At 43.8% G+C, this 18,627-nt stretch overlaps 1 protein-coding gene across 5 annotated transcripts; it reads left to right on the plus strand.

Annotated features, from left to right (window-relative positions):
* The first annotated feature begins 813 nt into the window (after positions 1-813).
* On the plus strand, positions 814-5,247 carry LOC123044520 (uncharacterized). Of its 5 annotated transcripts, XM_044467270.1 has the most exons (7): positions 814-1,451; positions 2,032-2,151; positions 2,266-3,075; positions 3,425-3,475; positions 4,300-4,358; positions 4,643-4,814; positions 5,040-5,247. In XM_044467270.1, exons 3-7 carry the CDS (start codon positions 2,826-2,828, stop codon positions 5,138-5,140), a joined length of 633 nt encoding a protein of 210 aa, XP_044323205.1. In that variant the 5' UTR covers positions 814-1,451; positions 2,032-2,151; positions 2,266-2,825; the 3' UTR covers positions 5,141-5,247. The 5 variants fall into 5 exon arrangements, 2 of the variants coding, with proteins under 2 accessions (XP_044323205.1, XP_044323206.1); XR_006420161.1 differs by having other exon boundaries at positions 814-2,151; positions 4,651-4,814; XR_006420162.1 differs by having other exon boundaries at positions 814-2,151; positions 4,692-4,814.
* The last annotated feature ends 13,380 nt before the right edge of the window (positions 5,248-18,627 follow it).

Raw genomic sequence — 18,627 nt, forward strand, 5'->3', positions numbered from 1 at the left:
TTTGACACCGACAGTGTTCGGCATTCCGAATCAGTGGTGGTCACAGTGACAGAGGAGGCGAGCGAATGGAACATCTCATCATTGATGCCGCGTCGCCCGCACCTCTCTACGACTTAGCCACAGTGATGCAGTAACATTCGTCCCTGTATGAACTCTCTTATACAAGGAACTATCTTGGCCATTTTCCTTTGTACATCCGCTCCAGACTTGTGCTACTTACGTTCTCCCAACGGTGAAAAATGTGCTACTTATACAAGGGACTGAAGACCTTAATACAACCTTGATGGCATTGGATTCATAGGATAGCTTTATCACTAGCAAAGTAGCAATTCTAGATGAAAAATGGCTAAATTTTATTGAGTTCCTAACTTTATTTTGTTTTGTTAGAACAATGCATTGAGGTATAAAAAGAAATATTATTTCAGATTAGCGTAGTTGGTTCAATATATTTTGTGGAAAAAGTTAGAACAATGCATTGAGGAAGAAAAAGAAATATTATATCCAGAAAAAAACATCTATTACTTGATTCAACTAAACAGTTGGTATGCCCCTACCCAAGCCTAATCTCCCAAGCTTTTCATGTACTGAACATGATTCCACAAAGTATGACCACACTAAGATCATGTAAATTGGGAAAATTTAAAAGCATCATTTCTTGACTCCTTATTTTAAATAAAAAACATTTGAAGCCCGTGCTACCTTAACAGAATAATATTCTGTTACCATCGCGACCCGCCTACGTCCCCTGCCCGACCCACCCCAACCTAAACCGCCTCTTACCACCGGAGGCAGTCATCGCGGGCGAGCGAGCGACGCGTCAGCCAGAGCGAGGGAGCCCGCGGCGCCGTGACTGTCCACCAACGGATCCACCCGTGCCCCGCCCCTGCCTCCCGCAACTGGCCCCAACCCACTCCTCGCCTCCATCCCTCGGACCGGTCGCCAACTTCCTCCCTCGCGCCGGCCGTCAAGCCCCTCCCGCGCGCCACCGCCATCCTCCGCGCCGGTCTCCGCCTCCCTCCCGCGCGCCTGCCGCCGCCTCCTTCGCGTGCGCCACCACCGTGCCCCATGCTGGTCGTCGCCTCCATCTCGCGCGTCGGCCGCCGCCTTCCTCCCGCGCGTCGTCCACCGCCTTTCTCCCCGCGCCACCCGTTTCCCTTCCCCCGCAACACCCGTCTCCCTCCGACGATGCCGGCCAGCCCGCCCCTGCGGATCCATGGCGAGCACCCTCCCCGAGCTACTCCAGGCGCAGATCCTGCCACGAGTGCTCCCCGCGCACGGATTTGGCCGGGCTTTGGCGAGCATAGCCTGCTACAACCTGGACTCTGGCGCTGCTCCTCTCCCTGCACCCCGATGCACGGTGTTACCCCAGGCATGGGAGCCATCCCAGGGCCGAAAGAGGCTCGAGCTTCCTGCATTTCTAGTAGATAAGCTTGTCCGGCACATCCAGCCAGGTAAGCACATCCAGTCGCTGCACACTTCAAGGACAGCAAAGTTGTGGCACCGAGTCGAACTTGCCGCTGCACCATCTTCACCAAGTCGAACTTGCTAGAACTTGCTGTTGCTCAACTTGATCTCTCGGGTAGCTCATCCAGCAAGACTGCTGAAATGGAATGACTTCTTTGCAAAAAAATCAGAACTAGTAGTTTGTCTCAGTCATTTCTTCTGTATAGTACTGCACCTTGTGCTCCCTTCATCCCTTGCATGTTTAGATGAGATTTTTCCGTGCAATCAGACTTGGGCTATGGCCCAAAAAATTTGGTGATCTTAGTTCTGAATTGATGGGCATGCAACTCCTCGATTTTTAATTGCTAAACGGTACCTGAACAATTGATAAGGGAGACGCTGTGCATTACTATTGAAACACAAGGTTTTTGCGTTTTCTCAAGAAAATAGTAGTAGTCTAAACCATGGACAATGTTGATTCTGCATATAGGTAATGGAGATACTGAATCTGAACCATAAATTTATAAAAATAGGTTAGCTTCATAGCAGCATGCTTGCTTATCTATTGGCATTCACATGTACCATCAGACCAATCGATCAGCAGCATAAAGATCATGATCATATGTCCAAGTCGAGCTCTGGCTGCAGTCCAAGTCAAAATGCGACCAACATCTTCACCAAGCGCTGCGCCCGTTGATCATCCACACAGTAAGAACGCCATCTCGTTTTTCTTTGAACATTTGCTTTTGTGATGCGTGCTTGCTGATGGATTCCCTACAACGGCCAAATCACGGCGCTGCTCGTGATCTCTGCCTCCGTCAGCTCCACTTCACCAAAGCTATCAGTCCAAATGAGGAGGTGTAGCCGGTCCACCTGATCTCCGACGTCGTATTCTACCTCCAAAAAATTTCTTCTTCAGTTCAATTCTTCATTACAGGTTCACTGCTATCACCCGTTTTTGTGAATCTCTATTAAAAATTAGCTCACGTTTTAGTGAATGAGAAGCAGTTTGTACTTATAGCTTGATGCGTGTTCATGAGTAGTTTAAAAAGTGTGCTTGTTTCCTGCTTTGCTATAACACTTGTTAGATTGCTATCCAAAAAGGTCATGTATTCATGGATTTGCTGCTGGTGTAGCAGCCCAGCATGTATTTTATCATCAGTTCGTAAAAGGAAAGCTGAATCAGTGCAGTGTGCGTGTTAAAAAAATCTGTTTTATATTGTACGGTAGTTCATTGTATAGAAAATTTGCAATAGCTCCTGCTTTTCAGTTCATCTACTTCCCCTTCGCAAGTCTAATTAGTAGAAATTCAAATATGAAAAATAGCATCCATTTTGTTATGTTCATCATATTCAACCAATTTTGTATGTACAGACTTGTATATGTTGATTAGTAGGGTAGATCTCTGTTGCACAGTCGAGATGTGTTCAGTCCAACCCCGTGGCATTAGGGACGTTGAGTTCGTCGCGAGCAGTAGTACATGGTTGTTGTCTTACTCCAGCAGCCAGCCCAGCCTTCCCTCCTGGTCATCAGTCCAACTTCTTGCTCCGACGTCGGTCACTCAAAGCGTGCAGGACACCCGTGTTTCACCTCCTGATCCAGCTCAACTTTCTCCATTCTTCAGCATTTTTGGTATGAATTTGATGAATCTTCTTGATACTCTGTTCTTGCTCATTTAGAGCTAGTTTTGTTCCTGCATATATGTATCACTTAGTTTTTAGATGGCTTAATTTAGAGAGCTTCCAACTCTGAAACTTGCCATGCATATTTGGGGATGGAATGTAAAATGGATGATCCTGTGATGGATTGATGTGGAGGTTCTTTGTGTACTTAATTTTGACAGAATTGTTGTAGTACTCTGTAGTGGTATTAAATTGGGAACCTATGGTGCTTCAGTTAGAAGATCATTGATGCTAGCTTCTTCGAGTTTGTCTGCTATTTCAACTTTTGTTTTAACCTACATCTTTTTTTTTGTTTACAGATTGTCGCATGATACTTGTATTGGGTGCTAGAGTTCATGTATTACTGCCAGGTAAGTTCAAAAAATAAACTGTAGCTAGTTCAAATATAAACTCCCAAGAGGATTCGCTATTGGCACTACAATTTATTTCCCTTAATCTTTTCCTAAACTTTGTAAATATTTCTAGCTTTTCCTTAAAAAAGTTCATGCAAAATAACTGAGATGTGTTACAGCTGGCTTTGAAATATAGTATGATCTGAAAAATGGGAAGGTGCATGAAAAATATAAGTTCACCTTAAAAAAAGCTCAGTGGTTCAAAATGTGAAAGAAAAATGAAAAAAGTTCATTGGCTTTTGTGTTGTGTGACTTTAGTGTTCAAAGTACATAAGAACATAGGTCCGCTCTGCAAAAACAACAGTACACGCATAAGAATATAAATCCTCCCAAAAAGTTCATTTACGAGCATCTTCTGCTCATCCATGAGCGGGGCTCCTCCTTGCGGCTATTGCTCATCCATGAGCGGGGTTCCCGAGGATCCCATTGGCGGTGGTTCGTCAATGGTGGCTCTCGACATTGTTTCCTTAACGGTTGCTACAATTCTAAATTTATTATTGAGTCGTACTAGTACTGATGAAATGGGAAGCAACGTTGAATGGGAAGCAAGTGTCACATGGAACCTCAATTGAAATGAGATGTAAGGTTCCACCTCCAGCCTACCCAAAACAACCATGTCATCAGTTCAAAAGTCCTGGGGTGTACCTATAGAATTGTGAAGATGTGACTACAGAATTGTTTTCTTGTGCTACTAATCTACTATATCATTAGTTCAAAGTGTACTGAAGATACAACCCTATGTGTGTTGTGGTGCGTGCTTAATTGGTTACTAATGTGTGTAGGGTATGACCGGCGACAACGAGTAGGTGGCAAGTGTACCACATCGAGCAACAAGACAGAGGTATGAAGCAGATGTGCGTGGTGTGCTGTCATTTCATAAGTTCAAGTGTTTATCCCCTATAAACTTCAGAGAAAAAATATATTATGTTGCTTATTGCTCAGTTCATGTGTAAGCACCGGAGGAGTTCAAAAAACCAGGACTCATGTGATTTCATAAAAATATGGTGTTTCTTCCGTACCATCGGAATGAGAGAAAAACATTGATTCAATTTTTCCATACCATCGCTTTTATTGCTAAATGATTTAGACACTTGTTTTCTTGATGCCATCATGTATTTGCTTAAGTACTTCAGCTCAACAAAAAGCTCCAGAAAAGTTCAGAGTTTGTTTTCAGAAAAGCTCCATGGTGTTTCTTCGGCTACAGCATCCATGCATCCAAGTCGAGCTCTGACCGCAGTCCAAGTGGAACTGCGACCACCATCTTCACTCAGTGCTTCACCCATTGATCACCCACACAGTGAGGACACCATCTCATTTTTCTTTGAACATTTTCTTAGCTGCAAGTAATAGTTCAGAGTTTGCTTTTTCACCATGTCTGCACTTCATTATAGTTAACCATTGGTCCATTTCTCAGCTGCAAGTAAAGAATGATCTTGCACTTCATTATAATGCCCTCCTCCTCTGTTTCTCTTCCTCTCTAAATCTCCTTTCTGTCACTAATTTATTTTCTCTCTGAATGCAGCACGAGGGAGGCTGGAGCGACTGCAGACTGGTGACGAGAACCACTTCAGTTCTGTTGTTCGTGTATTGGAAGTACGTATCCTCTATCCAAGCAGGAGGTAGAGGTAATTTCTCCCCTGATGCAACCTATTTCGAAAGTAGCCTGAGACCCATCATGTCCTATATACAGATTCATAGTGTAACACATCAATGGAAGTTTGTTCTGAAAATTGAAATTGTTCTGGATGTACTAATAGATGAGTTGTTAAGTATTGGAGTGTTTCCTTCTTGTTTTGGACAAATGGAAATCTACAAGACAAATGTACTGTTAGATTCAGAGCGAACCAGTACACCAAACAGAAAAAAGCAAAAGAAAAAAACTCACTCCAGGCCACTCCACCAAATCCGAAGTGGGTCAATCCCCGACGCAATGCCCGCCACCACCCACGCCCGTCTTCGTGCTCCTCCTTGCTGTTCAAATTCTTGTTTTGGTTATGTCCAAAGAAAATCGTAATTTTGATAAATGATGAATTGTGTTTTCTCGTAGAAAAATGATGCTCTGTAGGTGGTATAGCAGTTCGCCATGTATATTTACCATCAGTCCGTAAAAGGACAAGTATGTACGGATGCTAGAAATGATGCTCTGTAGAATTTCTTCTAATCTAGTTCGAATTGAGCTTAATGGTGAAGAATTTCAACAAATTCTACAAGAGTAGAAGCAAAGAAAGAAGCTCTAAGTCAAGGTCCTACAATGACAAAAGATCTTCCAGTCGAGAGTGCAACTGCTACAATTGTGGGAGACCCGGACACTATTCCAATGAGTGTACGACACCCTACAAAAGAAGAGAAGATTCTTCTAAAAGAAGAAGTAGAAGAGAAGAATCACCACCAAGAGAGAGAAGGAGTAGAGATGATCGTTATGAATGAAGACCCTCACGGAGAAGCAAAGATTCGGAAAGGAAGGACAAGTCATCAAAGAGCTACACAAAACGAAGACATCAAGCTCATGTTGGTGAATGGGTATCCGGTTCCGACTCTGAACATCACTCCGAGAGAAGCTATCACTCCGACTCCGAACATGCTGAAGATTAAGGTATTGCCGGTCTAGCACTTGTGTCAACCAACTCCTACGACATATTTGACTCACCACATGAAGGAATTGGAAGATGCTTCATGGCCAAAGGTCCAAAGGTAACACATCCCGAGTATGTTGATTTCAATAGTGATGAAGATGACTTGTTGGGTGATGATGATTTACTTATTGACAACTCTAGTGATGAATACTATGATGAAACGTCAATTAATCATGCTAAACAGGATAAAACGAATGACAATGATAAGGAGAAGATTGAGCTTCTAACTAAAGAACCAAACACTCTTAAGTTAGCTCATGAAACTATCTTCGAAAATCATCGAGAACTTTTAAGGGCTCATGAGAAGTTATGCTTTGAAAAGCTCAATCTTGAGCAAGAACATGAGTTCTTAAAGGCAATCAATGATGATCTTCGCAAAAAAAGTTCTTCTCATATTGCCAAGCGTTTACTCTTATCAACTTACATGCCTCAAGTCAAGTCTAGTAACAAGGACAAGAAAGATTCTTCCTCTAGTAGTAACAATAATAATGCTAAATCAAATATTGTTGCTTCTAGTAGTTCTCTTGATTCCACTAATGATTCTCTTAGCCAAGTTACACTTGAGGAAGAAAACAGCTTATTGAAGGGAATTATAGAGAAAGGTGTATACAAGAGCCTTGCCGGGCGTAAGCAATTCGAGGAAATTGTACGCAAGAAAGGAAGGCACCGGAAGAATCAAGGTGTTGGTTTTGAACGAAAGTTCAATGCCAATGGAGTTGAGTGGGAAGAAGATCAATACCCCAAGACTAAGTTTGTTCCTCAACAAGAGAAGTATGATCCTACTTCTTTCAAGGGAACACAAGCTCAAGATGATCTTCCACCACAAGACCGAAAGGGCAAAGACAAGCTTCAAGAGGAGATTGATGCATTTGAAGAAGCACCTAAGGCCTTGGTCAAGTGGGTTCCCAAGACTACGTCAAGTTCTACTTCATCAAGTACAACTACAACTCCAAGGATTCCCATCAAGATGATGTGGATCCCGAAGAAGAAGAACTAGAGAGTTCTTGAGGGTGACTCCGCCAACATTCTTCACTCATATCTTTATGGCAAGAACAAGTGCAATCAACTTCCACATCTTGCACTAGTTCAAGGAGTCACAAACCCTCATGTTGGTAAGGCAAGGGACAAGGTAACCAAATGATTTCATGGAAATCATCTTGTGTGTGCATCACTCTATGTCTATGGATATTCTTGTTTTGTTCCTTGTGGGACTAACCCGTGTAGGTATTGAAAGTGCAACTCACTCCAAAGGATTGCTCCAAAAGATCTACATCAACATTGAGCATCCAGATCTTCAACACCTACATGAAGTCATCATCGACAAGACCCAAGGTTAGTTCATCCCTCTAAGGGGGGATCTCACATCTAGGGGGAGCTTAACTCTAAGAATTGAGTCAAAGCAACTCTAATGATGTGCACACATCAATGCATTATGTAAAAGTGGTAACCCCACTTGAGCTTAAACGATGAGTATGACCTATGATCAAATGTTCTTATTTGACTCCTAAGTCAATATACTCATATATAGATGACCTAGTCATCGCCAATTGTTTGATAGATGCTAGAATTTGTTGTGCATGCTTTGTCACATATTTCATTTGTCACTTTATTGTGTGAGCATGCTGGTTGCATATTTTACTCATTCGAGGACATCCACTTGTTGTTTTGATTAATTGGTTTCCTTTTCTTTGGCCAAGTGGATGGACAAGAATGCCTAAGAACCTTCTCTAGCTATCTATGCTTTTCTCGTCTCAAACTCTATCCATGCTACATCACAAAATATGATCAAGTCAGATTCGAACCACTCTGTGTGAGGAGCACTTGGAGTCCCCGATTCGTCATAGACTTAAACTTCCAAAACTTCTTTGTGATTCTCGGTCTGATCGATTCCTCCATTTCGGTCCCACCGAGATCACTAAGTCGATCTAGGTTTTCAATCTCGGTGCAACCGATATGAAATTTTCGGTCACACCGAGTTGCTGTAACTGTTAACAGTTATGCATCTCGGTGCCACCGAGTTTTTCAACTCGGTCACACCGACAGTGTCAGGCTATATATAGTCACGGGCAAAAATTTGGAAATTCCTCCAAACCCCTTTGCCCGCGCGTAGATCGCTCTGCCTACTAGGTCTACGGATTGTCGACTTCGTCGCCAGCCGCCTCCTGTCGCTGGTCTCCGCCGCCGTCAACGGATTTCTTCTCCGCCGTTGCCGCCATAGCGAGTTCACCACCGAACTAGGGTATGAACTCAACCACAGTGCTTTCCTCATCTGATTCTCAGCACACTGTGTTCGTAATGCATCTTGCCACGATTGAAACACTCCTATCCAGTCAATGTGATCCTTAGAATAGATGTGATTCGAAAATTTAGGGTTAGGTTTCCGTCGAAACCATCTCGGACCCATCGAGTTGAAAAACTCGGTCCCACCGATTTGGCTAACGCCATTGCACTAGTAAGTCTCGGTCTGACCGAGAATTACAAATCGGTGTGACCGATTTTAGAACTTTGTGAAATCCTAGCAGTCTCGGTGCCACCGAACTATGACTTGGTCTGACCGAGTTCACTAGTTTAGGTTCCAAAACTGCTTTGGTATCACCGAGTTTGAAAATCGGTAGATCTGAAATGCTTTCTGTGGAAACTAAAACTAAGTTTTTTGAATCATTCTTTTGCAAAAATCTCTGCATTTTGTGATGCTCATCCACTCTATCTCATCTATAACTATTCACAGGGTCAGCAGTCAGTGATTTGCAGCATGTCAGACCATAGTGACAGTCAGAATAGGGAAGAAGAGCAGATTCACATGAGTGAGGGCACTAGTCCCTCATGTACTTCAGATGAAGGGAGTAGAAGCACTCCAAGCAATTTGCCCAAAGCAGCCACAAGAGCTAGAAGGAAGAGAACCTCAGACTCAGAGGATGAGGACTATGTGGCAGCAGAAGATGAGGCTACTTCCAAGAAGGTAGTGCTCAAGAAGGTGCTCAGTTCAACTGCAGTAAAGCTAGGCATGAAGATCAAAAGGCTAGCAGGAAGACAACCAATGTCTAAAGCCAGAGGATCAACTCAAGTACCTGAGATGCCTGAAAAGCCAGCTGCAGAAGGAAAGAAAAGGAAGGAAAGGGTCAAGAAGACCATGGCCAGAGTTGTTGGTCAACCTTCTATGATGGAAGAGGAAGAAGAGGTTGCTGCACCAACACCAAAGGCACAGAAGCTTATGGATGATGCAATAAAGTCAGGGGCTGCAACATCAAAGCCCAAAGAAGCACCCAAAGCTTCCCCCAAGCCCAAGATTGCACCAAAGAGAAATACTAGGAGTATACCAGCAACTGAGAAGAACAAGGCCCCAATGCCTGAGGTTGCTGCTGAGGAAGATGAAGAAGGGCAGGTCCTACGAAAGCTCAAACCCAAGATTCCAGATCACAATGATGCTCATCCTGTGACTGAGAACATGAAGATCAGGAAAAACTCAGGGTTGAGGCTATGGAGATTGTCTGATCCATATGCCACCAGGAGAAGGACTGCTGTAGATTACAGGTTCCACACCAAGGAGCAGCAGGACTTCTATGAGACAATCTTGTTGGACAAGAAGCCTATAGTGTGTGATATGAGATGGGTCGACTGGACCTACATGAAGGAAAATGAAGCACACTATCCTGGAGTGCAAGACAGTTTCATTGCTTGTGGAGTTGCAGATTTTGTTGGGCAGAAGCTCACCAACTGGAATGATGAACTCATTATGCAATTCTACTCCACATCACACTTCTATCCAGATGGCAGGATAGTTTGGATGTCTGAAGGAACGAGATATCAGTCAATCATAGAGGAATGGGCAAGTCTGATCAAAGCCCCAAAGGAGAGTGAAGATGATTTGGATATATATGCCAAGAAGAACATGGGACACAATTCTATGTCACATATGTACAAACAGATCCCAGACAAAGCCCTTGAGACTTTCTTGTTTGGGTCAGTCCATTTTCTTCTGTCAGGGCTGCCTACGATCAACTGGATCTTAAGGCACACTCTTTTGCCCAAATCAGGCGACCACAACATGATAAGAGGGCATGCAATTAACATGCTTCACATTTTTGATGTGCCCCAGAAATTCAAGGTCATGAGCCTTATGGTAGAAACCATAAAGAGGACTGCAGTAGATCAGAAGAGAAGTTGTGGATATGCCCCACAGATTCAGGAGTTGATTAACTCAAAGATGGGCACAGGAAAGTATCAGTTGGATAAGGAACATTTTCCTCTCTATCCAGACTTTGAGGATAATCAACTTGTCATGAATGAGAATGATCCATCATCAGTCCAAGCTCAAGAGAAGAAGGAGAAAGCAAGGAAAGAGAAGGCTGCCAAGATGCCAACTCAAGAGGAGGCATCTGAGTATTTCTTGAAGAACAAACAAGAGCAGCTTGGTTACTTGATAGCATCAACATTGAGGATTGAGAAGGGGTTGGCCACCCTAACTCAAAACCAGGAGAGCCTGGAAAGGATCATGGAACAAAAATTCTATGATCTTGATGTCAAAGTAACTGAGATTCAGTCAGTTGTGGAGCAGCTGCAGGATGACATGCAGGAAAGGAAGGGCAAGACAACCATAGATGCATTTGCCAGAGTGCCTAGAGCTCAGAGGTCAGCTACAGTGCCTGTGACAGACACAAGAGCTACATCATCTGCACCAGCTACAGCTCCTACAGCTCCAGGGCAACCATCTCCAGCACCAACTCCTCCAGCTCCCTCTACATCAACTGAAGCCTTTGAAAGTGCGTTATGTCGACTAGAGGGGGGGTGAATAGGCGATTTTTATGAATTCTTCACTGAGGAATTTGCCGGTGAGGAAATTCCTTAGCGAAGAACTATTAGCAGCGGAATAAGTACTCAGAAGTAAGCATAACAGAATACATGCATGGTCATCATGATGAAATGAAGACTAGCACAGAGTACAGAAAGCGTAATCACAGGATAACACAGGATGAGGACAAACAGACTGAAGAAATTGAACTGAGGAAATTGAGAAAGTCTTCAGTCAAAGTCTTCAAACACAGATATGAACAAACACTCAACACAGTAATGAGGAAATGAAAGGGTTGAGGAAATAGAACCAGTAGGTTGGTGAAGACAATGATTTGGTAGACCAGTTCCAACTGATGTCTCAGTTGTACGTCTGGTTGGAGCGGCTGAGTATTTAAACTCGAGGACACACAGTCCCGGACACCCAGTCGCTGAGCACGCAGCTCAGGACACCCAGTCCTCACCGTATTCTCCTTGAACTAAGATCACGCAGACCTCGTCCAATCACTCATGGTAAGTCTTCAGGCGACTTCCAAACCTTCACAGACTTGGTCACTCGGCGATCCACAATTCCTCTTGGATGCTCTAGACCTTGACGCCTAACCGTCTGGAAGAAGCACAGTCTTCAAAGGTAACAAGCGTCAGATCCACGCAGGATCAATTTCTTCAGTGATGCTCAATCACTTTGGGTTTGTAGGGGTTTGGTTTTGGGTTTTCCTCACTCGATGATTTTCGCTCAAAGTCCTCGGAGGACTGACAAGTGTCAAGTTCTCTCGGAGCAGCCAACCAGCTAGTGGTTGTAGGAGGCGGCTATTTATAGCCTAGGGAGCAGCCCGACATGATAAGACATAAATGCCCCTCAATGATATGACCGTTAGGTGGATAAGATATTTTGGGACAGCTGGCGCGCAGCACAGCAACGGTCGGAAATTTGACTCTCAAATTCCTCAGGGCTATCATGTTCCTCACCGTGTAGGTAATTCGCACTGGTGAATTCCTAACTCCTCAGTCAGAACAAATTCATCAGCGACCAGAAGAACTTCGTCTCTGTCACTGAAGAAAGTGACTGAACTGTATGAGATTTCCAAAGGCTTCACTCGAAGGGATTGGTAGGTGTAGGATTTTGAGTTGAGCATCACATGGAAATTTTTCCTTAGTATTTCCTCGACCCCCTTTAATAGTACGGTGTTTCCTATGACTCAAGAAGGAGAAAATGAAACTACGAAAACAAAAGTCTTCACGCTTCGTGTTCCACAAATGAATACCAAGTCTTCAAGGTCACACCAATTTCTTCACTTTCAAAGTCTTTAGAAAGTCTTCAGAATATCAAAGTCTTCAGTTGAAGAACTTCATTTTAGGGGTCGACTTTCTCTGTAAATATCAAACTCCTCATAGACTTATAGACCTGTGTATACTCACAAACGCATTAGTCCCTTAGCCTATAAGTCTTCAATACACCAAAATCACTAAGGGGCACTAGATGCACTTACAATCTCCCCCTTTTTGGTGATTGATGACAACATAGGTTAAGTTTTCAACGGGGATAAACATATGAAGTGTATACACTGATATTGAGGAATTTGATTACAAGATATAGTAGAACTCCCCCAGAAGATGTGCATAGTGAGGAATTTGCTTTTGAGGCAATGCACATTTGAAGAGTTGAATCATGGAGATCTCCCCCTATATCTTGTAATTCATACACGCATTTGATATATAATATGAATAATTTGAAATGCATGATGAAATATGGTGCCTGATGAGATTCAGCATGTGTGCAATGTCATTAATGAGGAATAAGCATGCAAAGCATAATGCAACAAAAGTATCAGTGCACCATCGGGTTTAAGATTACAACTCGATCCAAATAAAAGTTTCAGAAGAACGAGAGTTGTAACTTAAAAAAATGCCCTTAATATGGACCCGCTTGAAGACTAACTCAGATTTCTCCCCCTTTGTCATCAAATGACCAAAAGGATTGAAACTAAGGACTAACGCCTCTGAAGAATTTCAAGTTGATGGAGGAGCGCCAGCGTTGTCGGGGTTGTTTGTTGTAGCAGGGCCTGCAGCAGTGTCGTCCAAATCTTCATACTCATCAGTGTCACGTGATGAAGAATAAGAGCTGGACACCAAGGAAGGAACTTTGACCTTCTTGAATTTCTTAGGTGGAGGTGCAGACCAGTCAAATTATTCCTGACCCATATTCTTCAGATCTGCAGCGCTGTAGACATGAGAGAGAACAGCCCAGGTGCGGTTGAAGGTTTCATGGAGGTAGTATTGGTTTTTCTTCACTTCATTGTGTGTTGAGGTCATGTTGTGAAGAATTGAACCAAACTGATGCTTGACCCATTTATGATTGCGATCAACCTTCTAATGAAGACTGAGGAGTAACTCACGGTCAGTCATCACCCTGGGTGCTGTGGCTTGAGGATTTTGCTTGGCTGAGGTATTTGCGGCAGAGTCATGTGTGGCGGAATCGTCATTGGTAGAGTAAGATGCAGCCTTGCGAAATTGACCATCCAATGGACGAATGCCTTCATCAATCACAGCAGCGGCCTTGCCTTTATCATCAGCTGATGAAACTGTCTATTTGAGGACTTCAATGGGAGGCAAGTAACTACTGTGCTTCAGAGTGTCAGCTTTGTAATTCAGTGAAGATCTTGCCCTGATGAATCTCATAATCCAAGGATCATAGGGCTTCAGTTCGAATGGTGACATAGCAATATTGGCCAGAGTCCTCATGAAGAAATCATGGAAGTTGACGGGAACGCCATGAATGATGTTGAAAAGCATATTCTTCATGATGCCAATGACTTCTTCATCATTTGAGTCGTGGCCTTTGATGGGATCATTGTCTTCATCAGAATTCGATAGACAGTCCGAGGCACATAGAGTAATTCCTTGACGAGGAATTTGGTTCGTGGGGCCTGCCTTGGCTTCAAAGGCTTCATCAGCACTTGCATATAGTGATTTGAAAGTTCTGGTTCGTTGTAGATACAACGAGCACCATCAAGTGGAGGACTGAGTGGTAGAGCACGAAGCAATTCAGTTGCTGGTGCCTTGTAGTGAGTGTTTTCAGACATCCAGTCTAATACCCATGAGTTCACATCTTCAGCGTCTTCGGTGATGTGCAGAGTTGCATAGAATTGAAGAATGAGTTCTTCATTCCAGTCACAGATATCAATACAGAAATTCAGAAGTCCTGCGTCGTGAAGAACACTGAGGACTGGCTCAAAGCCGGGCAGAGACTCCATGTCCACATGAGGAATATGTGCATGATCGAAGACTTTGTCTTTGTTGAAGAGCACTGAGAAATAGAAATTGGCTTGGCTGGCAGTCCAGAAACGCCTCTTCCTTATGCGAGCAGAATCATATGGATTATAATCAGTTAAGAATACGTGCTCGGCAAAGAAATCTTCAGCCTTGAACTTCTGTTTGGTTGAGAACGGATTCTTTTGCTTTGGCAGAGGGGTGTCAGTGAGTTGCATCACCACCTCAGGAATCGCGAGCTCAGGTTCTTCAGGCTGAGGAATTTCTTGTTCCTCAACAGGTGCAGTCTGAGGATCAGCAGCAGCAGGTTCATCAGCACTAGTGGCTGGAATTTCTTCATGGACAAATGAAGTGGGTTGAGTTTCTTCAGAGCCCATTTGAACTGTTGGTGCAGGGGACTGTGGAATCTGTTGGATCGGGGTGAAGAGAGGAGTATTGGGATGCTGACTTTCCCAAAAGTCATCATTCATCATAGGTGTGGTGCACCCTATATCCACATCTTCATCTTCAATTTCCTCAACACCAACCTCTTCAGCTGTGAACTGAGGCATAGGTGAGGAAATGACTGGCATTGAAGGGATTGCGTCCACTTCAATTTCTTCATCAATCTGCTCTGATGAAGCAGCAGAATGATTTTCTTCATCAGATCCGCTTGGGATCTCATAGTCTTCTCCAAAAGGAACAAGGTCCTTTGATGGCATGGAGGAAATTGGAACAACATCAATTGGATTTTCGAGTGAGCTGGTCATTGGCTTCATTTTCTTCGCAGCCGAAGAATTTGACACAGCTGATGCCTTCCTTTTCTTCACTGCAGCTCGCTCTGCAGCCTTGGTCTTCTTCACATCAAAGGCAGATGGAAGAATTGGAGTTGGTGTTGGCACAGGAGGAGCTGAGGAATCTGGTTGAATTTCTTCAGGCGCAACTGATACAGTTGCCCTGACTTCTTCAGTTTCTTCAGGCGCACCACTAGTGGATGCCCTGACAATTTCTTCAGCAGCTGGAATTTCTTCACCAGCTCTGGAACGAGCATGATCTTCAGCAGGCTGAAAGTCATCAGCGGTGCTGGCATGTTCTTCAGCAGGCTGAGCAGAGTCTGTAGCCTGAAGATTTTCTTGTTGCGATGGGGCTGCAACATTTGTGAATTTCTTCGTCAGGTTGACGAATCTGACTTTGGCCTCTTGCCAATCAGCATAGTAGGCATCAAAGTTTTTGTTGAGGTCTTGAATTTCAGTCTGGACCTTGAGAAGTTCCTCAGGTGTCATTCTGACAATGTTTTTCTTCAGGAACTTCTCCTTTCTGTATTGAACTTTCTTGATCTCTCTTGCCTTTTCAAACTTCCATTTCTCTTCAGTGATGAAATGGGTCAACATATGACTTTGTCCAGGGGTCAGATGAAAATCAGGCATTGGGGTGTTTGGATCCTTGTGCCAGAGATCAATATAATCGAGGATTTTTCTCGGATCCAACAGCAGTGGCACAGATGTGCCTTTGGCTCTAGCGGCCTTCACCTATCTGTCTTTGATGATTTCTACAAGTTCATCATCAGAAGCTTCATCATCAGAAGGCACATGGAATGCGACCTGTTTCTTCTTTGGACTTGGTCGAGGACCTCGTCCAGCTGTTGCTTTGGTCTTCAATAGTGTGGGGCCTGATGAGGAAATTGGTGCAGCTGAGGAACTTGCTGAGACACCAGAGGCAATCGAGAAACCAGCAGTCCTTTGACATGTAGCCAGATGCACAGGAGCTGAGGACTTTGAAGGAGCTATTGAGGACTTTGGTGGAGCTGTAGCAGTGTGAGGAATTTGCCGTGAGGGCGCTACTGAGGAACTTGGCCGTGAGGGCGTTGTTGGTGAAGCACTTGGCTTACGAGCATGCTTCTTTGGCATGGATTTCCTCAGTTTGACCGAGGCCTCAGTAGCAGTAGCAGTGGCAGAATCCTCATTGAATTTCTTCACTGCCTCCTTGGCTTGTCTTGCCAATTTAGCTTGGCGCTTAGCCCATTCTTCAGGAAAGTCCTCACCACGTTTGATGCTTGTGGGGTCAGCTACTTGGCCAGGTGCCAATGGAGCTCTTGGGCATGGAGGATTGAGGGCGAATTTCTTCATGTACTTTGGAGTCACATATCTGTATTCCCTCCATTCCCTTGCCCATCTCCATTCAATCTTCTGAATGCGCACCTTGCGCTGATTTTTGTTTTCTTTGCCAAATTTTGCTTCATCAGGTGTGCAATAGTCAGCATAAATTTCCTCAGGGATTTCAAACGCAGTCATAACCTCAGGTTTCTTTCCTCCTTTCTGCGGCTTCTTACCGTCTGCCATATTCTTCAGTTGAGGAATTTGAACAATTGAGTTCTCTGAAGAAGTATGCAGTTTTTCTTCGAGGAACGCTGCAAATGAGTTAAGTTGATGAGAGCCTAGTGATTCAGCAGCAGACATGAGTACCTGTGAACAGAGTACAGGTGCGAGGAATTCGGAGAGGTCATATGCGTTCTGAGAAGGTTTTTCGAAAAGAACAAGTTTTGAGGAATTTGACCAGATGAACCTTGAGGAATTTCACTAAGCGTTCTTGTCTTAGGTTCCAGAGTTGTACAAATCGAAGATCCACACAATTAGGGAATCTTGAAGAAAATGATTGCTTAGAGAAACAGTTCAAGATCATATGATGTGTGTGGTGTTCATATGTGTGAAGATTTGAAGAATAAACACCTTTGAAGATTTTCAGGAAAGCTTGAGAATCAAAGTGAGTAATAAAAGTAACTTTTAATTACCCAAAGTGAAGAACACGACGAACTGAGAAGAACAGATGGGAAGTTCGTCAGGTTAGATCTTCCTTGCCCTAACTCGGCGGAGGAAGACAGCTACGGCGGCGGCAGAGTGAAGATTTCCGCGGTCGGCTTGAGTACGACGACGACGAGGTCGAGGCAGCGAAGCTCTTCCTCACCGGCGACGATGGAGTAGCGGCGACGCTAGGGTTTGAGGAGCTCGAGCGGGAGAGAGAGGTCGAGCGGAGTAAATGAAGTGAGGAAGGGGTGAGGGGTATTTATAGACACGGTGAAAAACTGTTCGACCGAAGATTTGGGACGAACGTGCCCCTGCCCTTTCTCCTTCACGCGACATGTGTCACCCACGTACTGTGTAGTGGAGATCGTGTATGATCGTGGGTGAGTAAAATAATGCATTGTGGGATGCGGAACGGTTTGAGCGGCAAAACCGAAAGTTTGGATAAGATTTGTTTTAAAGTTTCGTTCGCAATTTCTTCAGCTGACAAGGACACAGTGAAGATTTTGAACGAGTTTCAAATAGAATGCATATGAAGAATTTGTGAATAGATTGGGTTGAGTATAGCATAGAGGGGGAAGGGTCCGATCACATTCACTTAGCAGAAAAAGCAACTTTAAGAAATAGCTATAAGTGAATGTTGTAGAGGACATAAACTCATATATATATATATATATATATATATATATAGCCAATGAAGAAAAATGAAGGAAACAGTGAAGATTTTGCAAAGTTGAAGAATTTGAGAAACTGAAGAATTTCAAAATTGAGGAAAAACACAAATTGAAGATTTTCAACTTTTTGTGGTGGCGTGACCCACCGTATAAGAATGATGATTTCAGACACCGCGTACAATTGTCGTAGGGCTCTGAGAATCAAATTCTTCATTAATTTCTTCACACTTAGAGTGTTATTCTTCATTGATTGAAGAAAAACGTTTCTTAATGTGTTGCACATCTAAGTCATCAATTTTGCATAAGTGTTAGGATGTGTGTCCTTTTCAAAGAACATTCGAAGATTCTAAGATATTTAGCTCACACCGCAACTTGCTAAATCTCTTCTCATCCAAGGGCTTAGTGAAGATATCAGCTAGCTGTTCTTCAGTCTTCACGTGCTCGATGGAGATGTCGCCCTTCAACACATGATCACGAAGAAAATGATGACGAATCTGAATGTGCTTTGTCTTCGAGTGCTGAACTGGGTTGTGAGCAATCTTGATGGCACTTTCATTGTCGCAGAGGAGAGGCACATTCTTCACATTGACGCCATAGTCCTTGAGTGTTTGCTTCATTCAAAGCAGTTGAGCACAGCAAGAGCCAGCAGCAATGTATTCAGCTTCCGCAGTAGACAGTGATACGCAGTTCTGTTTCTTCGAGGACCAATAGACCAAAGATCGTCCGAGGAAATGACAAGTGCCAGAAGTTGACTTGCGGTCCACACGATCACCAGCATAGTCAGAGTCAGAATATCCAATGAGATCAAAAGCAGAGCCCTTGGGATACCATAATCCTAGTGTTGGTGTGTGAGCTAGATATCGAAGAATATGCTTCACAGCCTTATGGTGTGATTCCTTCGGTGCAGCTTGAATTGGGCACACATGCAAACACTAAGCATTATATCTGGTCTAGATGCACATAAGTAC

The sequence above is a fragment of the Triticum aestivum genome, chromosome 2B (assembly GCF_018294505.1).
Source record: "Triticum aestivum cultivar Chinese Spring chromosome 2B, IWGSC CS RefSeq v2.1, whole genome shotgun sequence".
NCBI classification, from domain to species: domain Eukaryota; kingdom Viridiplantae; phylum Streptophyta; class Magnoliopsida; order Poales; family Poaceae; genus Triticum; species Triticum aestivum.

Bases quoted from the DNA above. Each gene is read 5' to 3' on its own strand.
- LOC123044520 (XM_044467270.1), top strand. From the start codon at position 2,826: ATGTTGATTAGTAGGGTAGATCTCTGTTGCACAGTCGAGATGTGTTCA. The intron at 3,076-3,424 runs GTATGAATTTGA...TTTTGTTTACAG, and splicing joins TCCATTCTTCAGCATTTTTG to ATTGTCGCATGATACTTGTA. The intron at 4,359-4,642 runs GTATGAAGCAGA...TATTTGCTTAAG, and splicing joins CATCGAGCAACAAGACAGAG to TACTTCAGCTCAACAAAAAG.